General features: G+C 40.2%; 1 protein-coding gene across 9 annotated transcripts in view; it reads right to left on the reverse strand.

Annotated features, from left to right (window-relative positions):
• Positions 1 to 475: 475 nt before the first annotated feature.
• The window catches only part of LOC121297118 (ankyrin repeat and KH domain-containing protein 1-like), a 108,559-nt gene continuing 81,342 nt past the window's right edge, over positions 476 to 27,692 (reverse strand). For 8 of the 9 annotated variants that reach the window (XM_041223174.1, XM_041223172.1, XM_041223171.1 and 5 more), the window contains 13 exons: positions 27,364 to 27,526; positions 27,001 to 27,096; positions 26,114 to 26,230; positions 25,553 to 25,715; positions 24,530 to 24,986; positions 23,315 to 23,470; positions 20,637 to 20,786; positions 9,131 to 10,755; positions 3,390 to 3,566; positions 2,670 to 2,921; positions 1,819 to 1,997; positions 1,378 to 1,542; positions 476 to 989 (listed from right to left, as the gene is read on the reverse strand). In XM_041223174.1, the coding sequence (XP_041079108.1) occupies positions 930 to 989; positions 1,378 to 1,542; positions 1,819 to 1,997; positions 2,670 to 2,921; positions 3,390 to 3,566; positions 9,131 to 10,755; positions 20,637 to 20,786; positions 23,315 to 23,470; positions 24,530 to 24,986; positions 25,553 to 25,715; positions 26,114 to 26,230; positions 27,001 to 27,096; positions 27,364 to 27,526 (3,760 nt within the window). In that variant the 3' untranslated portion in view covers positions 476 to 929. The remainder of the gene's footprint in view (positions 990 to 1,377; positions 1,543 to 1,818; positions 1,998 to 2,669; positions 2,922 to 3,389; positions 3,567 to 9,130; positions 10,756 to 20,636; positions 20,787 to 23,314; positions 23,471 to 24,529; positions 24,987 to 25,552; positions 25,716 to 26,113; positions 26,231 to 27,000; positions 27,097 to 27,363; positions 27,527 to 27,692) is intronic. The other variant, XM_041223173.1, reaches the window with a different exon arrangement.

Consider the following 27,692-nt stretch of genomic DNA (forward strand, 5'->3'; position numbering starts at 1 on the left):
ACAGCTGCAGTCTTTAACTGCTTAGAGCACAACATAAAATCTGTGGCTTTGAGTAAATCAGATATATGGAGAAGTCTCACCACCTAAACAGGTGATGGTGATCCAGAAACACTGTGCCCTTGTCTATTACGGGCAACACATGAAATGTAGTCTTCATGAAAAGAGATTTTACTTTAATATAGATTACTAATATGCAGCCATGACTGCATCAATGTTACAAATATAATTGTTATATACAGTGTACGAAGTCTGGTGTACATATCGATGAAAAGGTCTTGGTCTTAAGGGTTTTCAGATTCATGAAAGTCTGTTTTAGATATTTCAGACCTGTGAAAAATGACAAAGTCCAGGCACCCCAACACAAGCACAGGTAAAAAGTCTGATATTTTATCAACACACCACCCATGAGGATTACTTGCCCTTCAACTATTTCCTAGTGACAAAAATACAAGAAAGAACACACAAGGTAGCCTAGTACAGTTCCATCTTTTTATTGAATATTAAGGTAAATATTTCACATTAATACAGGCTACATAAAGTAGAGCCACTATACGACATGAAATTTACTCCTCTTTAACCCTTTTTAGTATGTAAACAATTATACATGTATTTACCACTCTAAAAGGTCTGATTTCTTTTTTTTAAATGTAATTATCTAGTTCTTGGCTGCATATAAACAGTTTACAGTACTGTTCAGCCAGCAGCACAAGAACAGTTGGGTTTTATGTGGGTTTAAAGTCAAAATGGCTAAACTAAGTAGAGAATGTATCCTGTTGTACAGGCAATCATTTTGTTCATTGACAGTGGTAAATAAAACAGCCCACACAAATTTTTGTTAGGCACATCAAAACTGGTCTCCTCTTTTCCAATGTAACTTTTCAACAAAAGTTTACATCTCTCTCTTTTCCCTTATTATGCCTGTATCATCTTCAGTTAACATGGTTCAGATGCACATTTCCAATATGTGGTGCCCAGGTTCCAGTCCAGACCTGTAGAAAGAGACAAAGCCATTTGAATTAGCAACAGTGATGCAAAGCAGGGGTTGGGTTCCTAGTGTTAGTTTCCCAAACTTTCAGAGCTTGTATACATTCAACACACGTTCAACTGATTTTACAGGAATTGTCACAAGAGCTTATACTTTATATCTGGGCTTAATTCACTATTTATAACAAACTTAAAATTACATGGTGCACATCAAGGAAAAAAAAACACACAAACAAAAAGCCAAAGCAAGAGCTCCCTCTATTGATGAATTTTGCTAAATCCAGGGGGCTAGAACTGTCTGACTTCCAGCAACACTCTTTGAAAACTTTTGCCAAAGGAAGTGATGTTCTTAGCTCTTAACCCAGTTGTTTGAAATACCTTTTAGAATTTTACCTGCTGGGGATCTGCATTTTCTGCGGAGTTTGGGACAACCTTTAAGATGGGATTCCAAGCAGGATCGGCAGTATGTAATCCATTATACATCTGGCCCCCTGGACCTTCCGCCATTGTGGGATGAGGAGGCATCATTGCACCGCCGTACATGGACATCGGCAAACCCTGGAGAATAGGAGGTGGTGAGGGTTTGTGGCAGCTTGGTTCTTTGTCATTTCATGGTTTACACTGAAAACATTTGTTTCTGTTTAACCTCCCTCCCCCCACAAGATCTTACTGCTTCAGTAGTGGGTGTTTTGTTGTTTGAAAAGCATTTTCTTGAATTCCAAGTTAGGCAATCAACCACTAAATTATACCAAAACTACATATTTTTTAGACAAACATGAAAATGTTAATAGTAAGCTCTTGAGATTCACAAAACACAACATTTAATGCATTTACTTTAGGGAAATCCATGAAGTTACTAGGCATGGGCTGATGGAAGGTGTTATTAGAGGGTGCCACTATTCCAGTATCATCTCTCTCCATGGGCTGATGCTGAGAAAAGGCAGATTGGTCTGACAGCTGCTGATGCATCATATGGTTACCCATGAGGGGCTGGGACCACCCAGACATGGCCTCTGAAAGAACAAATGAGGTGCTCATTTGCATTTTAAACAGTTTCTTTTTATTTGTATTTTACACACAAAAAACAGTAAATTGTAATGCGTTATACCTGAAAACAAGACAGTTTCATGGTCTCAATTTTAACACAAATTAAGGTGTCAAAAGCCTATTTCACCCTCAATGTACTATTTGCTTAATCCAGACCCATGTTTCCTTTTTTTATTTGGGAAGAGTTCACTTTATAAAATGAAAAAGTAAAAAAGTAAATCAAACAAATTAAAGTGGGATGCCTAGCAGCAGACAGAGACTACATGCTTAAACTTGATCACTGTCTCCTGCTCCTTAAATCCGTCAAGTGCACACCTTCAATGACAAATTCATAATGCGGTTATCTGGAGCAGTCTTTTCAGGCTCCAAATATAACGGTCTAGCCAAGGTTGAACAAGACCTCAATGTATTACCAAGGTCATAGTCAATGGTAAATGGAACATTGCATCTGACCTAGTATGCTCTGAAGAAGTCAGGTCGCTTATAATATGCAGGAACCAAATACTACATGTTACCCTTCAGAAATACAATGCTAGTAGTGAACACAAGCAAGCTTCAACAGAACTTCTATCCAAACTGAATCTTATCCAAAAATGTTCCACTATAATACATAAACAGAAAACATAACAGCCCCTTACCTGAAGCACTGCCTACACCAAACGACCAAATTCCCCCGTGTCCGACTGGGGCTGTATAGTTGGTGTTGAGAAGTGCTGGATTGACGGAGCCGGTCTGCCGAATGCGAGCCAGTCTCTCTGTGCCGATGGGAGGGGGCACCTTGCGATCCTGGCTGGAGCTGCTGCTTTTAGCTTGAATCATGGTAGAAGCAGCGGTGGAAGCAGACAGAGGAGAGGACGTGCCAGAAGACACAGATGGAACGGGAGATTCGCCTGTTCAAACATTAAACAAAAACATGGATATTAATGAAAAATTACTATTCCACTAAAGAAAAACTGTTCATTTTCCCAAATAACATTGGCCTTATTTGAACTCACATTTCATACCATCTTTGGACTGTAGGGTGGAGGTGGGAGTCTCAAATGTTTATGTAATCCGATGGAACATTTTAAACCGACAATTGTTTTTTGCAAGCTAGAATGAGGTCAGTCAACCAAGAAATACACCAGCAGCACAGCACACTTTTGTAAAGTGTCAGTGCTTTATTGAAATCCAGAATGCAGTAACTTATTGGCAACAGAAATATGGGGAGCTTTGAAAACCATTTGCATATCTGACATTAAAATTAATAAATAAGCAAAAAAAAAAAAACCACAATGACACAGCATGCAACAGTGTTAGATTTAGACATGTTACCCAAGACAGTCTTTTCACAACACACAGCAAATACTAGTACATACATGAGGTTGAAGCGCTCCAAGGGTGTGGGGAGAAATGTTGTCTGCTGAAGCTGGGAGTCCCTACGGGAGCGTGTCCTTGTAAAAAGACTGGGCTCCCTGATATGCTTGTGGCAAAGCTTGTCAGTGGCGTAGAAGAGGAAGAAATAGAATTGCCAGAAGGGTCTAGAGCATGCATTCCTGAAAATACACATGAGAAAATGGGTTTAAATTTTTTCAATTTAAAATAAATGTATTTACTTATACAACTAAAATTAGGGGAACCGACTTGGCAAAACACAAATTGTGTGTATAATCCAAACAGTTATAATTAGAGGTTCTGTTTTCAGGGTTTATTGTTTATTTTTTAAATTTAGTAGTCGCCAATTGATTTTACCCAGTTTTTCTCCCAATTTGAAATAGCCAATTGTATTTTTAGGCTCAGCTCATCACTACCACCCCCATGCTGACTCGGGAGCGGCGAAGACTAAAACATGCTGTTCTCCGAAACATGTGTTGTCAGCAGACCGCTTCTTTTCACTCTGCAGCCCTGCCAAGCAGCCAACCCAGAGCTACAGCGTAGGAGGATAATGCAGCTCTGGGCAGCTTACAGGCAAGCCCACAGGGGTTGCTGGTGCGCGGTGAGCTGAGGACACCCTGGCTGACCTGGGCCCTCTCCCCCAGGGCAGCATGCGACCAATAGTGTGCCACCCACTGGGAACTCCAGTCCACGATCGGCAGTAGAATAGCCTAGACTCGAACTGGCGACCTCCACGCTATAGGGTGCATTCCTGCACTCCACACCTTTACCTGATGCTCCACTCAGGAGCCCTTCGTTTATTTTTAAAGTATTTCTTTTTTCAAGTCTCGAATTCTGCATTCACCGGGCTGGGGAAAAATCTAGTTATTTTATCAAACTATTAACAAATAAAACATCAGAAGCTTTACATTTGTAATATACTTCCACCTAATACACTTTTAAACTACAGTTCCCTTTGGAGGGTAGGAACCAAGCTTCATTAGGACTGAACCCAAAATCAGAACCTCTAATCATAAGACGAGTTATTTAGCAACTTGTAAGCAGAAAAAATGCACATTATTTGGGATAGTTAAAGATCAGTTAATGAATGCGTTCATAAAATGATGTGGAAGTAGTTAGAACTCCTGATTGGACTGAACACCTGTACTGATGCATTCATAAAATGATGTGGAAGTAGTTAGAACTCCTGATTGGACTGAACACCTGTACTGATGCATTCATAAAATGATGTGGAAGTAGTTAGAACTCCTGATTGGACTGAACACCTGTACTGATGAGTCAGTCATGGAAATTAATTAGAACAGTCTGAAATCTTGGAAATGGACATAAAAAACACATTTGATTAGGAGATTCCTTTAAAAAAAAAATGCATTGTGTCATGCACTGAAAATACACATTTGCGAGTAACTGTAAATTGTTTGGTTGTATATGCATGTAGTATTCCTGTGTCAGCCAATCTGTATCGAGCAAATGTGTAAGTAAGTGGAGTGGAAGTTTACGGGTGAAAATCTGGTGAACAAATAGCAACAGAAGTGCGAGCAAAGTGGCAAATATCACTGCTAAGCAGAGAACTGAACTATCCAAAAGGGGACATTTCATGAAAGTGGTGGCATGATGTTTTGTACAACATGTAATGTTCCTGTGGATTACAAACTAAAAGCAAGCTGTGACATATTCAAAGCAATTTACACAAAAGGAGCTATAAACTGTTGAATATGTAGTAGGAAAGACCGCTATACAAAAAAAGGTGAGCGAGCTGTTTTCTGTAAAGACATAACAAATGCATTGGAGAAGAGAAGTTTACCGACTTGGAAGCTTTCTTTACAACACACTGTTTCAGAATCATGGAAACCTCCAAGTTTTGTCCTCTAAAAAGTAACAGTTAAACTTGTCAGTAGTCAAAAGCAATAGTCTTTATATTACTATTCTATACTATACTATAAATAGGTGTACTATTTCAAAGCTCTTGCGTATGTTGATGTAGCTAAAACTACAATAATTGGTGACCTTTCCGTGAATTATTGTTTTTTTCCCCCCACGCACCTCTCCCACAAAATGTACAATTACTGATGAGTCCAGGACAGAGAGAGAAATTGATTCACATCCCAGTACAATTTGTTAGCTTCAATCTGGGTTTTACATTCTTAATGGTGGTCAGGTCAAATGCTGAATGTATTGACCCGGGTGCATGGTATTTAAGGATACGACTTTGTGATCCTATGTTTGACCAGGTCCAACATTACAATTTACCCTTTCCAGTCCGATGTCAGACCCTGCCCGACATCATCAAAAAGACTAAAAGCACAGGTCTGTAGCGTTTTTTCTCCAGAGAAAGCAGAGAAAACCTTTTAATGGCCGAGTGAGACCGACAGGAGCCGAATGAAGCCGAACCCCACCACCCCCGCTAAGAGCCGAATGAAGCCGAACCCCCCCACCCCCCCAAAAATAAAAAACAAAAAAAGGGCGTATCTGATAAACAAAGGAGATAGCTGCATCTGCATCAAGCACTCAAAGAATATCACAGACATTTGCAGAGGTTTTTGAAATGTTATAGTAATAAAATAATGACTTGGATCGCATTATTGAGGAGTTTGGTGATAAAACGAGTGATTAGGAGAGGATTTATCAGTATGCACATTATAAAGAGGTATGTGAAATACAGCGAACAAGGGGTGGAGCTTGGCTGGAGATGCAGTACTGAGTGTCCTTTTGCAATTCAGTGCCTTTTAAACCTGTTTTACTCTGAAAAAAAAAAATGTAAACAGCACGTGTAAGATAAACAACGTGTGTGAAAATAGGTTGGACCGGAAGCACCTGACAAGTGCTAAATAAATGGACCGCAAAGAACATAAGAACATAAGAAAGTTTACAAATGAGAGGAGGCCATTCAGCCCATCTTGCTCGTTTGGTTGTTAGTAGCTTATTGATCCCAAAATCTCATCAAGCAGATTCTTGAAGGATCCCAGGGTGTCAGCTTCAACAACATTACTGGGGAGTTGATTCCAGACCCTCACAATTCTCTGTGTAAAAAAGTGTCTCCTATTTTCTGTTCTGAATGCCCCTTTTTCTAAACTCCATTTGTGACCCCTGGTCCTTGTTTCTTTTTTCAGGCTGAAAAAGTCCCTTGGGTCGACACTGTCAATACCTTTTAGAATTTTGAATGCTTGAATTAGGTCGCCACGTAGTCTTCTTTGTTCAAAACTGAACAGATTCAATTCTTTTAGCCTGTCTGCATATGACATGCCTTTTAAGCCCGGAATAATTCTATATATATTCTATATTACTGCATATTGAGTATTTTGGATTATTTTTATTGCCAAATAGAAAGTGAAGACGTGTTTACGAAGACTCTGTCTTTGATTCTATGCATCCAAAGACTTGTAATTAAGTTTTAATTGATGTTTATTATTCTGTCCTAAATCACCAGATTGTCAGTCCCAAACTTGTGACAAATTATATACTGAATCAAACGTGGCTAAAAAAAGCAACTGCGGCAACATCCAATAGAGCAAAAATTGAGCTGAAACCTCCAGACAGAAGGGGTACAGCTAATAAAAAAAAAAAAAAAAAAAATTTGAAAACCCCTGGCCTAAGGTGTCAGTGTTGGCGAGTCTCCGCTGCTCTAATCATGCTGACCGAGCATTGCAGCAGTGGAAGATAAGATTGAAAATAAAAGGCACTACTGTTTTTACAAGAACTGGTCTGGACAATTTTTTTTTTTTTTTTTTTTTGCAGAAAACCTTTTTTAAAAGGCATGTAAAGCAACTGTTGCATTTAGAAAATCTATCAGATGGGTGGTAAAAATCATTAACATAAGAAAGTTTACAAACAAGAGGAGGCCATTCAGTCCCATTCGGTCCAATAGTCCCAGATTTTCAGATATTAAAATTCAGATGTCTTGGCGTTCACTGTGTTCATATTATAGGATCATACAATTCTGGGTACTTACCCACTTCAACTACCAGTTTTTCCATATTTTCTCTGCACTATTGCCAGTTTGCCGGTGAGGTACATGCCGAAGGTGGTCACTTGGGAAGCAGGTAAACCAGCTCCTTAGTGGATTCCCGCTTCCCAGCATCTCATCCACCGCGAGACCGAGCGAATGATCAGGGCATCCAGCAGCAGTGCTTTGTCCCAGTCAGGTATACATGCCTGGGGAAGCTAATGCTGCCTGCAGGCAGATTCTAGCGCAGCCAGGTTTCTTCCTACAGCCTGACCGTTAAGTTTGGATTCAGGTTTTTGTTGATCAGGAACAGCTCATCCAGCTGTTGTGGTGAGGGCCTGTGGTGAGGGCCTGTGGTTCTGCGAGAGGGACTGCAGCAAATGCAACTGGTAGGCTACCAGGAAGCTATTGTATTTCCCTAGCAATGCAGCAAATGCCCCTGCTGAAGAGGCTCTTTTGAGGATCACCTCAAAGCTAGCACTGCTTGTTAGGAGCGCCAAATTAGGCGCCTGGACCAAGGCAGCAGTGGAAGCCTCAATGGGCTAGGCCCAGAGCTCGAGAAGGATTAGGAAGACCATGAAGACGGTTTCCTGCCTGGGCTACTTTCACGGGTGCAGCATCCGCTCTCTCTTGGCACAGAGCATGGGGTGAGCATGCAGCCATCTCTCTAAGAGAGGGTGATGGGGAACAGCTTCGAGCATGAGTAAGGGACGCAGAACATTTCAATCTGCGGGTTGGTACTGGTTCAGAGCCGGTTCAGTACTGGTTCAGAACAGGGTTGGTACTGGCTTGGTGATTTTAGCACCAGGCCAGTTCGGAACCAGTTCTGACTTCAGCACCAGGTCGAGCCGCTGGTTTACGCGGGGCACAAATGCCGCAGCGGGACGTAACCTGCAACAGGCCGCAGTAATTTTATTACAGAGTTTATTACAGAGATATGTGAGCGCTGACCTTTTGATACCTTGAGGGCGGAGTCATGATTGTGTGAGGCTCGGTGAGAAGCTGTGGTGTACAATATTCAGGTCTTTAGGAGGTAAATACCCATTCGGTAATGGTTACGTACTTGAAAGGGAATCGATATGTAATTTATGACTGCAAATTAATAGAAACTTGTTGCTCTTGCACAGCAGTAATAGCACTAATTTCTTACCAACTGTATAGGGCTGCTTTACTTTTGCAACATTGAGAGGCCAAAGGAACCAACTTTACACCACAACAAATACTAACCAAATGACACAGTCAAAATAGCAAGATTTTTTTGTTATGTTTCTAAAAGGCTTTCTAATAATATGACGCGTATTTGTGGGGGAGTCCATTGCATAAGGGGAGAGGGGCATTGTTTAAATTGTTTACACACATTAACTGGACCCTCTTCAGAGATCACCTTGGGACCTTTTGCAACCACAGTTTGGGAACCGCTGATCTACATCACTGTTTCAATGTGCCAATAGTGATTCCAGCAAAACTGGGCACCAACATGAATACCGGTGGACATTGGAGACTGGGTGCAATGAGCATATACGGTATGCAAGTGTGCTAATTATCCATGAATGGGACATTCAGTTTGCAAAGGTGTGAATGGAAGTAGTTACCACAAGCCATGTAATGAGGAAAAAAGGAAAGATCATGTAAAACAGAAAACTGTCTTGAAAAAACAGTATGTGTACTTCACACATGGTGTCAATTACCAATTTACATAAATGACACTGTCACTAAAATTGTCTTGCAACATATTGTATCATAAAACACAAATTGATTAACACAGTAATAAGCCAATCTTACCAATGGGACTAGTTACAATCCGCTGGGATGTAGACCTGTACCCAGGAGCCTTGGAGCCATCAGGAGGAAGCACATTTTCCAGCTGTCCCATGTTATTTATGTATGTGGCTGGTGCGTTGTAGGCTTGATCAGGTGGTGTTCGCGTGGGCAGGTGGCAAGCGCCCCAGACTGGGTTGGTATTCACCTGGCTATTATCGAAGATGCTGCTGAAGTGATTGAAAATCGCTGCAGGACTGAAGTTTGGAGGCAGGGCTTTGTTTCCATGATTGAAGTGCACCTGTGAACCATTCAACATGCTGATGGAGGAGAGCTGCATGGAAGGGGGCACGCCAGCCTGCTTGATGGGATCCTGCGACTGTCCTGACGGGACGAAGACCGACTGCTGCTCCTGCTGGAGGATGGAGCCAGGAACCATGGGGTAGAAGGGACTGCCATGCTGCATTCGGGGGGAGGCGTGAGGGGCTGGAGCAACGAAACGAGGTAAAGTATTGCTGGTGAGAGTTACGGAGCTGGCGCAGACAGTGACTGTGCGGCTTGTCGATAGGCTGGAGGGAGCCATGTGTCCGTGACCGTCGTGAGACATGAAGGGCATCGATAAAGGTGGCCTGCTGTCATGCATGCCGGCTACAGCAGGCTGAAGTGAAGGCACTGAAGAAGCCGTAGAAGAAAAAACTCCAGTCACTCCAGAATTATTGCTCTCCGAAGAACTGCCAGTGGCGGCCGGCTGCGTCATATGCCCTGCTGTTGTCTGCTCGGTGCTGGCAGAGTTTTTGTCCTTCATCACGGACACAGGGGAGCACGGTTCATTCTTGGGGGCGGGTGGTGCGATGGGGAGTGGCAGGGGAGGGGTGGTGGGAGTGGTGGGCTGCCTGCAGTGCAGAGGCGCAGGGGAGCTGGCAAGCCGGGAGCTGCAGACACTGGTCACAGTTGAGGTCACTGCTGTCACAGTACACATCTTGGGATCAGAGGTAAAGAGCTGCTTTCTGACCGATGAGGGAGTGGGGCTGTTGGTCAGGCAGGCAGCAGACTGAGTGATGTGACAGGGAGGTGATACGGTGACGGGAAGGGTGTTTGTGTTAGCTGTATAATCTGTGTGGGAGGTGGTGTGACAGCCGGGGCGAATGGCTCCGCCGTTGTGCTTCGGGGAGCTGTTGCTGCTACCAGGGCTGACGGGCCTTACAGGGAATGGCCCCCAGGTATTTGGAGATGGGGAGAAGGTGCCACCGAACTGTGCCATGGGCAAGCGGGGGTGCCTGATCTGGTGCATGGTCTGGGCAGCCAGCAAGGCAAGCTGGGGGTGGGCGTAGGCCAAAGGAAGAGAGACGGGAAAAGGAGGACGCACGCTCGTTGAAATGTTCTTGTTAAGCTTGTTGCCAGACAGAGATGTTGATGGCGAGGGTTGGAAAGACACTGAAGACGATGGAACTAATGAAACCATGGTCTTGTTTCCTGATGCAGTGGTGCTGGTAGCCCCGGTTGATGTAGTGAAAGTTGACCCAATTTTGGTGCTGGCACCAGGGGTTCTGATATGTTTGCGGGGAATCAGGTCCTCTAGTTCCTTGGCAGGGTCTTGAATCAGTGCGTTGATGAGCTGCACTGCATGTCTGGTTGATTCTGTTCCTCCCCTGAAAAAAAATAATATCAAATTAAATGAGACAGCTCCCTGTGACCCGATTAGAATTCAGTGTGTAATATGAACTAAAATAGTGTCAATGATTTCAAATCTAATAAACTGAGGTAGTGCACAATAATTCTGGTTATGTAAGAACATCTTTTTATAGCAACAGTATATTCTTTAAAAAAAACTTGAGGCACTGCTTTTAACTTTATACCATGCCCTGGTTGCTGGAATCGCACGATGAAGCAACAGTAATAGCAATTGTTGCTTACAGTGGCAGGAGATTAGGTTCCCGTAAATAATTTCCTAACAGTTTTTATAAACTTTCTTCCAATCGCCATGTCTTATGAGCCAATGATTGTAGCAAACACAAAATGGCATGCAGGCCAAGCACATGATTTTGGAAGAATTTCCTGTTACTGCAAGATATTATATTCCATTCACGAATACACCTTTGTCCAGACAGTAAACTGACTACAACACTAAATCCACTAACTTTCAGTGAATTATGAAAAAAGAAAAATTATTTCCTACAGTTGAGTCAAACTTGGTTATACTTACAGTAGATAAATATAGACACTGAATGCTTTACTGGAAAGAAGGACCCCAAATCTCAGTATTATATTGAATTAAATGGTCACCAATGTGGTTCTTTGTTTTAAAAATACATTTGTACGAATGTTCATGACATAACCGTAATAGATTCATTTTCATATTTCATTAATATATGAACTCATTGAAAAAGCAGGTAGGGTTAGACAATATCACTATCCCTGTACCCATTTTATGTAGTACTGTTACATAAAAACATATCAGTCTCTGGGGTCCGGACTTTTAAACCCCCCTATACTAGGTATACTTCCAACTATAATGATGCACTGCTCTGTACCAAACTATTATACAGTGCTGTTAATTTTGTACGTTAATACTGCCTATGCATGAAAAGGTGCAAAAATGAAAACAGAACGTTGAACTTAATTCACTGAAGTCCGACGATATGATGCTGCCTCTGTGCTTGCTCATTGCATTTCTGATATTAAAAATTAGATGTCACAAAACTTTCTGCATCATAACTGTGATAAGACAGAGGTAATGTTGCTAGGCACTGCCCACCAGTTATGTAAAACCAATGCTGTAAACTTGTCAGTTAATGGCACTATGCCTGAGTTAATTTTGATCCTGATACAGTATAGTCGTAAATCTCAAAAAACTACTCGCTTCTAAATCGTTTGTAGTCATTTTTGTATTACTTTAGTATAAATACATGTTAATTTGGATTCATATGTTGTTTTTTTTTCTGACTATGTGAACGAAAAGACACACATTTGCCCGTTTTCCCATTGAAAATAGTGATATTTTGAAATATCACTGTCCTGGTCACAAAAGCAAAGTTTGTGGGGAATAATAGCCATTTTCTATACTTTTGAGGCATAAGCAATTAGGAAATAACACTTACTACCCAGGAACAAAAATTGTGTTACATAGTGTTATTGATCATCTTTCCTTGAACTTCCCGATCTTTGATTACAAAGTACCTGCAAATCATTACAGTGTCCTGTCAGACATGATTTCGTTTGTCTCGACCAGCGTCAGAAAGTATGTTTAAGTAGCTTTTTATATTATCATATTAATTGTACATTGGAATGTTAAGGGAAAAAAACCCTGTATTTATGTGCAGATTGATTTAAAATTCAATTCCCAGTTAAGCACTTTGACGTTCCAGCGGGCATCTATGCAAAATAGAAGCCCGCTAGATGTGGAAGCTGATTGGCTAGTCGCACTCAATGTATCTCTCCATCCATACAGTACCGTGAAAAAGTATTTGCCCCCTGTCTGATTTTCTGCATTTTTGCACATTTTTCACATTGAATTTGGTCAGATCTTTTTGTGGGTTGTAGTAGAATATAGAATGACACTGGAGTGGCTTAAAAATAAGAAAGTGAATGTCCTAGAGTGACCCAGTCAAAGTCCACACTTGAATCCGATTGAGAATCTGTGGCAAGACTTGAAGATTGCTGTCCACCAACAATCCCCATCCAGCTTGACAGAACTTGAACAATTTTGTCAAGAATGGATGACTACTGCACAATAGAGATGTGCAAACCTGGTAGAGACTTACCCCAAAATATTCACATCTGTAATTGCTGCCAAAGGTGGTTCCACCAAGTATTGACTCAGGAGGGAGGGGGGGTGAATGCTTATCTAACCAAGACATTTCAGTTTTTTTATTTTTCATTTACTGTATCACAATAAAAATTCTCTTGCCTGTTCAAAAAGTGTTGAGTAGGTTGTGTAAATCAAAGGAAAGCAAATCCATTTAAATGCATCAAGATTTCAGGTTGTAACACAACAAACTGTGAAAATGTCCATGGGCGGTGAATACTTACTATAGGGACTAAGTATTTGTTTTCAAGATTTGTACTTTAAGTACTTTATTTTTGGGATACTTGTACTTTTACTCAAGTATATTTGTTTTGAAAATATTGTATTTTTTACTCCACTACATTTCCAGAAGCACCTCGTTACACGTTCTTTCAGCACACTCACTCTTGCACTGGCCAGGATTCTGACTGGATAAAGACTTGCTTGCTTTGATGATGACATAATGGGTGCTTTCACGGAGATCATTCCATTAAAAATCTGACCAATTTAGCCAACGAGTGCGTTCATACCCGCCGCCAGCCCACCAAAAAACATATGCAAAGTCAAAACCATGTGCCGCTGCGTCCCCCCTTCCTAAAAAAATAACAAAATAATGGCCAAGTCAAAATTGAAGCACATCAACAAATGTTGAGGAAAATCAAATGAACAATGTTAAAAACAAGCCCATTTAATGGCCGTTTTAACCAATTTAGCATGATTGCGTTGTAGGTAGCTGTCAGTTACTGAATATTTTGAAATACAGTACACCTTCACTATAACACCATTCATTATAACAAACCTGGCCCTTGCACCCCACATAAAAATTAAAAAAAAGATAATATTGCAATGTATACTATGTGACGTCTCTGAAATTGAGGAACGCTTGGATTAGGACCGGCTCTGTGTCACATAGGTCAAACAAGCTATGGGGTACAGGCATGGACCACAGGAGCTGCTTGTGATAAATAAACAGAGACAGAATAGTTCCACCCTGAGATTCCTTTTAAAAATGAATTAAAAATGAAATCGACTGAAGGCTAATTCTTACAGCATTAAGGATTTTTGTTACAATACACACATTGTCAACATCTCGGTCTGTACACACGGGATGCCACCTCACAGTGAAGTCAACTCTTTTGTCTTAAGAATGTGTATGTAACCATTCCTCTGAGACGAAAATCATTTTATGTTGCAACAAATCTGGAAACTGGAAAAAAAAACACACTTTTTGGCTTGTTCAGCAACCTTGCGCAAAGCAAAACTGATTAAAAGAAAAAAAGATACTTGAGGATCTGGTTAACTTTTCATGTCAAACTTATGTTGGGTTGATTTGAAATAAAAGATCAGTTTGGGATTCTTGTATACTGGATATACTATTCATATCAGATTGATTATGAATAAAAGTTTAGCTTCAATTGGGATTTTTGCTTTTTGTACTGTGTTTTAAGTTAACAAATTGGATAAAGGCAGAATACTGCAGACATGGAACAAACCGCTACATGTAATTCTACTTTTATTCACAATATCATCTCATTAACTTACTCCAACAGTTTACCATTCACTTTGACTGTCCTTTCGCTGTAACGAACCCCTCGACATAACGAACAAAAGGCTCGGACCCCAACAGGCTTGTTATAGCGAAGGTGTACTGTACATCTACTCTCTCACTGAGAATGATTTTCCTGCAAACACCACCACTTCCTGTGGTCCCCCCCACCCGGAGCATTTAGGGAACGTAGCTTCAATGTTTGCTTATGCCTAGCGTCAGGCTTGGGTGAATTCACGGAGATCATTCTTACATTGGCTAAATTGGTCAGATTATGCACAGAATCTGCGCAGAATGAAGACACCCAGTATGTTGATGCCCGACCAGAGACTTTTGATTTTTAAAATAACCGAATCAAACAACGTTTAGCTGCGGAGGATGCATTAGTAGTTCAGAAGAGTAACAGGAATCTAGAAGCAGTTTCAAAACAGGACTTTACATTTTTAACCTTTGGTCCTAGAACTGTTTCATGAATTGTGTGTTTTATTTATGGATAAAGGTTGTGACCAATTTAAATTCCTGATTTGAGATTTATATTTAGCATCTGTGCCTGAAGGAGTGGACTTAATCGTGTGATAACGCCATTTTGACCAAGCCGAAGACGAGAAGGCTCCTGAGGGCTCAAATGCTATTAGAATACGGATACGTTAAACAATTTTTTTAAAAAATTAAATTTTTCTAAGTTTTATCCTGATTTTATGAAGAACTAGGTTTTTGTTGATAAGCGTTTACCTCCGTATTAAATGAGCAATTAGTTTTTTTCAAAAAACATCTGGTCTGTTCAGGCTCTTCAGTTTAATCCAAGCAGTGGACCCTGTAGGCTACTTCCAATTGCGGCATAATAAACAACTTAATACAGTACCATATTTAATTAAAATATTGCAGCTGTTCTTATTTTGTGAAGTGTTTGTTATTGATGTGTGTGTGTGTGTGTGTAATATATATATATATATATATATATATATATATATATATATATATATATATATATATATATATATATAAATAAGATTTGAGTGCATATTTATATAGCCAGCTAAATATCAGCATTTACTGTTAGGCTATTTTTTTTTTTTATGCGTTATTGGCAATTGTGCTGTTGTGTTCATAAAGTTTAAAATGTAAAGTGCTGTCAGAGAACATGTACCATGTCTGTGTTGCTGGTGATCCGTTGAAATAAAGTTATTGAATGTCAGTCTGCATCCATTTGCATCCAGAGTAGTTGCTATAGCTGCTGATTAACACTATTTTCAACTGAGTCAAAAAAATAATAATATTGCTACTCTAAATTTAAATATATAGTAAGGACAGCAAGAAAGTAGACAGCGGCAGGCTACGTTCAGAGTGTCTACAGAATACGAAAGGAGATTTTCTTCCATCAAGCAAGAAAATGTCAATAATATCTGAAGCGAATAAATACTGTAGGTCTACTGCGAATACATACTGCAGGACGGGTTATTTTTTTCCAGGCGGATTTCCATGGGTAGAATTTAAGGGCGGCTACTTTTTACTTCTCATACTTTCTGTACTTTTACTAGTACCTTTAGACTTTTACTTAATTACTCCCCTCCTCCCAAGTAGCAGTACTTTTACTCAAGTAACATGGTTTACTACTTTTTCCATATCTGTACACACATACATGTGTGTGTGTATAATATGTATATGTGTGTATATTTATATATGTGTATAATGTGTGTGTATAAATAAATAAATGGCATATCTGATCAACCCCATGCACCACAGAGATAACATGGAAATAAAACAAAGGAGGCGGCTGCTTCTGCATCCAGCGCTCAAAGAGTATCAGACATTTGCAGAGGTATTTGAGATGTTATAGTACTAAAATAATGAAATAACCACATTATTGAGGAGTTTGATGATGAAACAAGTGATCAAGAGAGGATTTATCAGTATGCACGTCTATAAAGAGGTATGTGAAATACAGCGAATAAGGGGTGCAGCTTTGCTGTAGATACAGTACTGAGTGTCCTTTTGCAATTCAGTGCCTTTTAAACCAGTTTCAATGCAGTGTTGTGTAAAATCAGCAAACACTGCTGCCAAACTCAGTGTGGATGCTCCACGGAGACTGGTAAATCAACACCCAGCAATAACACAGTCCTGAAGCTCTATTAACAGTTCCCGGTTCCAATTAAGCAGACTTTATTCCAGTCACTTCTTAACACAGTCCCAGCACAGCAGCTTGCTCCTCACGCACCACCACCCGCCCCCTCGTTCTTGCGCCGCTACCACTGCACGGCCATAGGATGCAAGCAGCCTGAATGACATGCAATTTAACCCGAATCCAAGTCGCTCCTCCCCAAATTTGAACTTTTATTTTGGTCAAAAAAATTAAATGAGTAAATACGGTAGGTTATATATGTACATGTATAATAGGTTTATAGTACACACACAAAACAACATTATATATATATATATATATATATATATATATATATATATATATATACACACACACACACACACACACACACACACACACACACACATATATATATTTCATTTCATTGACAATTATCTTCAAGTCATGCCACAAATATTCTATTGGATCTAAGACATAGCTCTGACTGGGTCACTCAAGGACATTTACCTTTTTATTCCTTAGCGACTCCAGTGTAGCTTTGGCTGTTTGTTAAGGGTCGTTGTCTTGCTGAAAGGTGAACTTCCGTCCCAGTTTCAGCTTTCTTGTAGAGGGCAGCAGGTTTTCCTCCTATGTACTTTGCTCCATTCATTTTCCCTTCTATCGTGACAAGTGTCCCAGTCCCCGCCAATGAGAAACATCCCCATTACATGATGTTGCCACCACACCATGCTTCACAGTAGGGATGGTGTTCTTTGGTTGATGCGCTGTATTGGGTTTGCGCCAAACAGAACACTTTGCATTTAGTCTAAAAAGTTCAATTTTAGTTTCGTCAGACCACAAAACCTTTTGCCACATGGCTACAAATCTTCTGAGCGTTTTTCTGCATACTTCAAAACGGAATTCAAGGTGGGCTTTCTTGGCTAATGGCTTCCTTCTTGCTACCCTACCATTCAGGTCAGATTTGTGGAGTGCTTGGGATATTGTCGTCACATGCACACTTTGATCAGTCTTGGACATAAAAGCCTGTAGCTCCTGCAAAGTTGCCATTGGCCTCTTGGTAGGATCTCTGATCAGTCTCCTCCTTGCTCGGTTATCCAGTTTGGAGGGAAGGCCTTATCTAAGCAGGATCTTGGTGGTGCCAGGACTTTGATATTTTTTTATACAGATCCCCTGATCCGTACCTTTCAACAACTTTGTCCCAGAGTTCTTCTGAAAGAAGAAATGCACTACCCAGCAGAGGGAACCTACAGGAACTGCTGAATTTATCCTGAAATCATGCAACTCTCTACAATTTAACACAGGTGGAGGCCACTTAACTTGGTGTGTGATTTTGATGGCGATTGGTTACACTTGAACTAATTTAAGATAGCTATTAAAAGGACGGTGGACACTTATCCAACCAAGCTATTTCACTTTTTATTTTTAATTAATTTTCTACAAATTTCTAGAATATTTTTCACTTGGAAATTGTGGGGTAGAGTGTGTAGATAAATGAAAAAAAAAAAAAAAAAATATTTATGCATTTTAATTCAAGGTTATAAGGCAACAAAAGGTGAACATTTTGAAAGGGGGTGTAGACTTTATGTATACACTGAGTATACAAAACATTAGGAACACCTTCCCCTCAGAACAGCCTCAGTTCGTTGGGGCATGGACTCTACAAGGTGTCGAAAGCGTTCCACAGAGATGCTGGCCCATGTTGACTCCAATGCTTCCCACAGTTGTGTCAAGTTGGCTGGTAGTGGATCTCTACTCCAAATAGCTCGTTCCCTCTCATCCCACAGATGCATCTGGTGACTGGGCAGGCCACTGCAATAAGCTGAATTCAATGTCATGTTCGTGGAACCATTCCTGGACAATCCTAACCTTCCTAACCTGAAAAAATCCATTAGCAGATGGATTCACTGCTGCCATGAAGGGATGCACCTGATTGGCAATGATGTTCAGATATCCTGGGACATTCAAATGTTGCTCCACTTTTATAAAGGGTCCCAATGTGTTCCATGAAAACACACCCCACACCATGACACCACCATCTCCAGCCTGCAATGTTGACATGCAGCATGATGGATGCATGTACTCATGTGGTTTTCTCCATACCCTAGTCCTCCCATCAGAGTGAAACAGCAGGAACTGGGTTTCAGTGTCCAGTGTTTTCGTTCCTTAGCCCACTGCAACCACAGTTTCTTGTGTTTTGCTGAAACAAGTGGAAGTGTGTTAGGTCGTCGGCTGCCATACCCCATTCGTGTCAAGGTATGACGAGTTGTACATTCTTTTATGGGTCTTTCGGCACCAATCTTGTACTGGACTGTCAGTTGCCTAACTGTAGCCCGTCTGTTGCTCTGCACAATTCTCGTCAGCCTCCTTTGGCCTCTTCCATCAATGAGCCTGTAACACGGTGAGATCTGTGCTGACTCTGCTGGCGCGTTCACAGGGCTGCAGGAAGAGGGCGGCAGCCGTCCAACAACCGCCTGTGAGTCATGGCAGTGACACGGGGAGGTGGGAAAGTGGGTGTGTGGACTTTCCCCCTCTCTGAATGGCTGAGAGGCACATCTTGGGAGATTGTTAGCCCTATAAGTTAACGCTCTGTTGTTTCCTCAGGTCTGCCCTTTTAAACGCGCAGAAACGCTGGTCCACGACCGGAACGGAGGTTCAGAGCGAGACAGTGAGGGAGGGGAACCCTTGGGCAGATCCCTGAATAAGTATAGCTGAGGAGGCTAGGTAGCCGGCAGTGTAGGACAGTGATCCGGGACTCACGGGCAACGGCGACCGGGATATTGCTGCAAAGTGCAGCACCTTTTCTTTGTAGTTTTGTTACTGTTTTATTTTCCCTGTTTCTTTGTGCCTTCGATTTTTGCAGTATTGTTTTGAAGCACCTGCAAGTGCGCTTGGACGGTTTACCATTGCTTGGTATTCCCGTGGTTCTGTTTACCATAGTTGGCAAGCAGACCATGGACCAACAGCGCCCTCTGCAGGCTAAAGAAACCCAACGCACCCCTGAAATAAAACTGGGCACCTGTGTGGTGTTTTCAATTACACCTGTCTGTCTCCTGGTCAGTGAATTACCCACACCCCTTCCACAGAGCCATTTTCGACCACTGGCCTGCCGTTGGCTGGAAGTCCTTTGGGTGGTGGACCATCCTTGATACACATGGGAAACTGCTAAGCGTAAGAAACCCAGCAGTTTTGCAGTTCTTGACACACTCAAACCAGCGTGCCTGGCACCTACTACCATACCCCATTCAAAGGCACGTAAATCTTTTGTCTGCCCATTTACCCCTGAATGGCACACATACACAATCCATGTCTCAGTTGTGTCAAGGCTTAAAAATCCTTCTTTAACCTGTCTCCCCTTCATCTACACTGATTGAAGTGGATTTAACAGGTTACATCAATAAGGGATTATAGCTTTCATCTGGATTCACCCCGTCAGTCTAATTCATGGAAAGAGCGGGTTTCTCCAATGTTTTGTACATTCTGTGTATATGCAGTCAAATACATGAATAGTACACAGTGCTTTAAGGAATGTTGGTATTTTTTAAAATTATTTTGTATTTGTGTAATGCTGTCTGGCTTTTTGTTTACTTTCCCTTGTTTTTTTAAATAATTTTTTGGTGACCAAATGAGGCACGCTGCACTTGCCGTTCTCCAACACAACCTACAAAGTGAGTGGAAACCCAGTTTAAGAAGGCTGCACGATATCAATAGTCACGCAAAGCCACATTGGAACTCAAGACAGAAATATTTAAATATATTCTCCCTCATTGTATTATTAATTAGGTTATTTGCATTTGGAAGGATAATTTTTCTCCCTACAAGAAAACTACATGGAAACCCAAATTACCCTAAAGGTACTACCAAAATTACTGTGAGAAAGGTGAGACTAATTTTTCCATGGAAACCCTGCCATTGTTTTACTGACAAGTAAGGAAGGTTTCTATGTGTGGATAGCTATGTGATGCTACTCATCTCTGACTTACTAACTCTGTGCCATTATCCTGTAATATCGCAGCAATTGATTTGACAAATGATACAAATAACAATTTCTGTATTGCTGCACAAAAAACACCCAGATTTCATTAGGGACTTAAGTACAAACCTGATAGTGATCATTCTTTCTCCATTCTTATCTTTCTGCTTATCCACGTCAATATGCGCTCCAGTGACATCCTGGATGGCAGTGATGTTACAGCCTCCTCTCCCCATTATTCTTGAGACAACAGAGGCAGGAACCGAGAGTTTCTTAGATCTGTGGAAAACAAGAACAGGGGCCATTATACTGGTTTAGGTATTGATTATGTTCCTGTTATGCTACAGTGCAATTAGTGTTTTCATATAAACACCTATTTATTCAGTGTCCTGTACAACACAAGTCAGTACAATCTGTTTTCTCACCTAGCCATCCGCTTCTACATATTGTCAATCCCCATCATCTCCCCATCATGCTTCTAAACTTAGCGATGATACTTGCAGTCTAAAGGCCTGGTCACACAGGCAACTTTTGGTCGACGGCAATAGGAGGTACACATTTGTTGTCTCCATATTGCCTTGCAGTTTGCGGTGGTGACACTAGAGACAAGCCTGCAGTCGACAAGCTGGCAACACCGTAATGCAACACAATCATAATGCACATTTTTGTCACGAGACAAACATGCCGTGAAGCTACGATATAAAAAATGTAAATTAATTACATTAGCAAACCAGTAGTTCCTTCTTAAATAAAAAAAAGTCTGCATTGGTAGATTATTTAGTTAGTAGGTCTACATGTTTAAATGTGCCAAACATAATATCGATACTCTATTTTTAATTCTAGGCTTTTGAGAGCAAGGCGGCAGACCTGAGATTTTTTTTTTAATTTTCACTGTTTACTGTTAAAATGGAAGATGTTATGATTGGGGGTTAATGTAGGAATGACAGACATACTCCATACATGGCAAATTTAAAATGAAACATTTTTAAAACTATGCTACATATGTATTTTATTATTGTAAGAAATGGATTCACAGCTCAAATATATGTTATTGTAATTGTGATTGTAACATTCGCTTATCCACATACACATTGTACTGTATATCTATAGACTACATAAAATTAACTGGATGAAATGCAGGGTCAGAATGTATCGTATACACTGTCTGTCTGACTATGGTCTTCTATATTCTTATTATCATGTGACACTACCATCAAATCTGATTGGCTGGTATTGAAAATGTTGCCCTCGTGTCATCTGAAAAATAGAACATTGTCCTAAGTGGGAGACACGTCGCTGGCGTGTTGCCAGGGGGTTGACCACGGTGGTCACACGAGGCAACATCTGTCGCCCCCTTGTTGCTGTCAACAAAAGTCGACCGTGTGACCAGCCTTTAGCAAAGTGTCTGAGGAATATTTTTTTGTGAACCAATTTTACTGTATGTTAATAATGGTTTTAAAAGGAAACTGTCCGTGACACAGAATACAAGTTTCAGTGTCTCAATTAGAAGCAGCCACTGCATCGGGATAGTCTACTTATTCTTAAGTTATTGACAGTGTTCAAACGTACAGTGAAGTAATCTGTACAACCGTATAAAGCATTAGTAAGACCTTATCTTGAATATTGTGTTCAGTTCTGGTCACCTCGCTATAAAAAAAAAAGATACTGATGCTCTAGAAAGAGTGCAAAGAAGAGCGACCAGAATTATTCCGGGTTTAAAAGGCATGTCATATGCAGACAGGCTAAAAGAATTGAATCTGTTCAGTCATGAACAAAGAAGACTATGCGGCGACCTAATTCAAGCATTCAAAATACTAAAAGGTATTGACAATGTCGACCTAAGGGACTTTTTCGACCTGAAAAAAGAAACAAGGACCAGGGGTCACAAATGGAGATTAGATAGAGGAGCATTCAGAACAGAAAATAGGAGGCACATTTTTTACACAGAAAATCGTGAGGGTCTGGAACCAACTCCCTAGTAATGTTGTTGAAGCTGACACCCTGGGATCCTTCAAGAAGCTGCTTGATGAGATTCTGGGATCAATAAGCTACTAACAACCAAACGAGCAAGATGGGCCGAATGGCCTCCTCTCGTTTGTAAACTTCTTATGTTCTTAACATATTGTACAACTTTATGGTGTTCTTTTAAAGTTTTAAAAAACATGCATGGCTATGCCTTTTTTCAGCATTTTGTTGTAGTAATATATAAAACTGTTTATAGTATAACGTTTAAGCAAGTGTGATTTTTGTGAATTACCGTAACTAAATTTACAGTAGTTAATCTCAAATTTTTAGTAAGCCTTCATTTTATAACTTGCATGATGTACTGTATACCGTGATATAAATGTTACCAGGGTATTTTTTTGACGGTTATCATAGCATTTTAAGAAACCCCCAAAGTTACCAAGATAACAACTGCTCAGCATATTACAATCACCACAGTGCAGGGAAGGGTTTACAGTCAATATCATTGTATTAGTAAAATGATGCAGACCTCCAAGGACTACTGCAAGTAAGACAAATTCTATTAAAAATAAATTATATTTAAATGTTAAAACCTACATTTACCCAAAGCCTTATTTAAAAGATATTTATAGCTGTGATTGAATCAAACTGCATTTACAGTGTTGTGATTAATATTTCTAAAATTACATCTTTATTACACAGCAACTTTCAATTAGATAAGTTGCAATTATCTTATTTAAATATTAGAATTGATTTGTAGAATAAAGCACACAGTGACATAGTAACAGTACACACCACCAACATTCTGAAGGAGTAAAAAAAAAAAAAAAAAACACATTTACCTTCTTACGACCTCTTTCCAACCATCCTCTCTTTTCTGGCCTCTTTTTGGACTGGTCAAGTTCATTTTTCCATTTGGAGAAGATACTGGCAGTGATACAGTTTTAAATGTGGCAGACAATGAATTTGTATTCATGTCACTGATGTAGTCTTGTGGTCTGAAAATCAAATTAAGACTCATTACAAAAAACAAATGTGGATAACAAGTAAACAAGAGACAGCAAGAAAGCATTTTTAAATCTCACACCACAAGATTCAAAATATGGTAATGACACAGAGGAAATAAATAATAACCTTCTCATAACCCCTTCAAAATGGATAACCAGTGCTAGCACTAGGCTAAATCCCTTCTCAGGATGTTCAACACTGGTCCTTGGGCATTTGGTTTAAACAAACAGTCTCTTACACATACTCTTTAAATCTGCCTTGCTCTTCAGTGTACAGAAAAGATAGTAGCCATGCTCCTGGAAACAGTATGTAGTAAGTCTTCTCTGCACATTAAATCGCGAATTCAGCTGTTTTGAACCAATCATGGCAACAAAAACAAATGACTGTATGCTGGCAAGTCTGTCTTACTAGCCATTACAGTATTTGAGGGACCACGATGAATTTGAAGGCGGGTCTTGTCAATCAAGACAATTTTATAGCCTGGCAATTACATACATTTATAACTTTGTCTTGATTATTGAAATTTTTTGTTTGTCGGTATACCAGCCACTAAAAATGCTTAAGCCTGTCCAGAAGGCAGCTGCCAGACTGCTTTCTCATACTCGTTGTTCTTAACATATTACTCCAGTGCTCAGGTCAACTGGTTATTAGTGAGCTACCAAATTGATTTTAAAAAGTTGCTGTACTAACTTAAAAGGTCCTTCGTGGATTAGGGCCATCTTATCTTCAAGAACTACTAACTGTATATTCCTACTCATTCTTTGAGATCAGAAAATGCAGAACTTTTAGTTGTTCAAAAAGTTATCCTAAAATCAACTGGAGTCGGATGCTTTTTGCTGTTCTTGAAACATTGGACTCTTTTAGGTCTAAATTTTTTTATGTGATTTTACACAATTGGTTATAACTGGAGTGCATTACATGCTGAGCTATTTTGTTTTTAACTTTGTACAGCGCTCGGGATGCCATGGCACAAAGGTGAAATATAAAAAAATAATTTGTACTCTATTACTGTATTAAAATGCAAAAAGATCCAATGGGGTCCCACTTACTTTGGCTGATTTTTGGAAACACAGGAAGCAAACTTCTCATCTCTCAGAGACGAGTGTAACATTGCAACCTGGCTCTTTTCCCCAGACAAGGGTAGGTCTGGAAGGTAGTTTAGCTCCTGGCTCTTGCTGCCGCTGCTGCTCTCACTGTTGCAATCAGTGCTGTCGAGGTTATCAGAATCACTGTTCCCCCCAGCCCCACCACCCCTCGGCTCCCCATGTATTTTATTTTTGTCCGCCTTCTGTTGTGCTAAAGACATTTGAGGATCTTGTAATATAATTTGAATGTTTTGGGAAGTGTCTATCATTTTATTTTTCTTGTTTTTCCGGTTAGTACTTGGCGTGGTCACCACATTGGCCCGCTTCTTCCCAAACGCATTGGTAAAGGTGGGGGAGGTGGCAGAAATGCCAATTGTGGTGGTCGTCGTTGCACTTGGAGGATCGATGGGAACTTCAGGTTCTGCAAACAGAAAACGGAAGGAAAAAAAAAAGTCAACTTACAGAAAATGAAACAAGTCTTCCAGCACTATGTAACTATGCAAAGTGACAGACACAACATAACTAATTAAATCGTTTTGGTCTTGGAAAGTCAAAGGACAAATATTATATATGAGCATACTCAAGGCCAGGACATGTTTACTGGTCTGCTGGGTTGAGTGGAATTGTTTTTCTTAGACTACATTGGTTTAGAGGGGAGTTATTCTTTCTTTGTTAGAGGTCTGCACTTCTATGACAAGTTTAAAATCTCTTTTTGTACCCTATATATTCAGTGCCTTTACCACTGCTTAATTTAACTTTTTTGTTTAGTAAGTGTTCACCTTTAAAGTATATTGCAGCCTTCTCAATGTTACCCCCCCCCACCCCCCCACCCCAGATACTTACTTTTTCCATCTCTACCTGCAGTTGTACTATAAACCAAATACACATTTTATCATAATTTAGCCAAATTACGTTACTATTTTTGATAAATAACTTCAGGCGGATATAAAAGGGCCCAACAGAAGTGTTAACTAAATCAAATTATACCTTCAGCAGAATATTTTTCAGGATCTTGCATTTCTGAAACCTCCTTAGTTTTAGCTTCTTCCTCCTCCTGTTTTCTTTTTTGCTCCTCTTTCTTCTTCTTTCTCTTCTCCTTGCGTTTCTCTCTCTTGGCTGCTAGAGCCTGCTTCTTGCTTTCTTCTCTGGACTATTGTAGAAAAAGGGTGGGATCAAAACAATACCCATGCATTGGAATCATTACACACTTGTAAAGATATACAGCTTTAACTACATTATCCACACTATATGTACAGTATGATCTTTTCACAGTATATTAAAACAGCACCTCAATTATTCCTATAGTTAGAGAAGCTTGAATTATAGTTTCATTAAACCAATACTGAGAAATACAAAACTAAACTCCAAGTACAAGCACTGACTCCAATGCATGGGACAAACAATCAAACTTCTGAACACATCAACCTCCATGTTACAAATTAGAGATGAGCAGATGGCTTTATCAAGTTTAAACTGAAAGTTCAGCACATCGTGGAGCCGCATACTCAGTGGTATACTGAACATGTTTAGGTAGAAGCTCATCCTCACCTTCTCCAAGTCCAGTTCTTTCAGCAGGATGCTTGCATTCTTGTTTGCTTCTGCAGCTTGCTGATCTTTGGCTTTAACTATGGTTTCCATACACTGGTGGCATTTCTTCAATAACTCCTGAAAAGGTCATTTAAAAACTAAACTTGGCTTCAAATCACGAACACACAAAAGCAACAGAATCCATATGGAAAATGGAATATAGATTAACCCTTTGCGGTCCATTTATTTAGCGCTTGTCAAGCGCATCAGATCCAATTTATTTTCACATGCACCGATTATTTTACACGTGCTGTTTAAAATATTTTTTCAGAGTATCACAGGTTTAAAAGGCTCTATCGCAAAGGGAGACTTGGTACTGCATCTCCAGCCAAGCCCCCACCCCTTGTTCACTGTACTTTTTACATACCTCTTTATAGACGTGCATACTGATAAATCCTCTCCTGTCATCATTTTATCACCAAACTCCTCAATAATGCGATCCAAGTCATTATTTTATTACTATAAGATCTCCAAAAGCTCTGCAAAGGTCTGATATTCTTTGAACGCTCGATGTAAAAGCAGCTGTCTCCTTTGTTTATGTTCATGTTATCTCTGTGGTGCATGGGGCTGTCAGCTACACCCCCCCCCCTCCCTCCTTTTTTTGGCTTCATTCGGCTCCTACCAGTCTCACTCGGCCATTGAAAGGTTTCCTCTGCTTTAAGAGAAAAAATGACTAGAGACTTGTGCTTTACGTCTTTTTGATGATGGACTGGAAAGGGAAAATTGTAATGTCGGACCCGGTCCGACGCAGGACTGCAGAGGGTTAAAGAAAATACTTAGGACAGAAATCCGAAGTATAAACCATATAAAACTTAATTAAAACATGAACAATAAAAACAAACACATACCTTATCAGCAATGGTAGCGATGTATCTCATGCATTCAATGTCAGATGGGAACTGATTAACCTCTTTCACTAGATACTGTACTACTTTCACATGGCCCTGTAAACAAAATTAAATTCTTAAATTTCACACAAACTGGGTACAAAAGTTGAACAACATTGGGATAATTCATATAATCTTATTTTCTACAGGACAACCTTTTCATAAGCTACCAGATAATACTTGGATTTTAACTTTTAAATTGGAGGCTGTATATAAGCACACACTATTTCAGTATTACAACTTGATTTCTCTGGACATTTAGCATTACTTCTGTGCTGTGGAGGCTCTATTTAACAGTGGTTTGTTTGTGGCTCCTGCGCACACCTTTCGGAAAGCTGCCATGAGCGGGGTGATCTTCCTGTTGTCTGCAGCATCCACATCAGCACCAGCCTGCACAAGGAGCTGCACCACATCGAAGTGGCCACCGTTTGCTGCCAGCCAGAGGGGGGTGTTGCCCTTCTTGTTACGGACATCAATATGAGCTCCTCTGTAAAATATAAGTTTTAACTCTTTAGTAAGTTCTTGGTTTAGGTAAATGGTATTTTCCGAAAAGCTTTTAGTGACACAGACCAACAAAAAATTCTGTATATACGCATGATTAAAAGTACAGAGCACACTCGCTGCAACGTCCTTCACAACAAGGAATGTGGCCC

The sequence above is a fragment of the Polyodon spathula genome, chromosome 22 (assembly GCF_017654505.1).
Source record: "Polyodon spathula isolate WHYD16114869_AA chromosome 22, ASM1765450v1, whole genome shotgun sequence".
Taxonomy (NCBI): Eukaryota; Metazoa; Chordata; class Actinopteri; order Acipenseriformes; family Polyodontidae; genus Polyodon; species Polyodon spathula.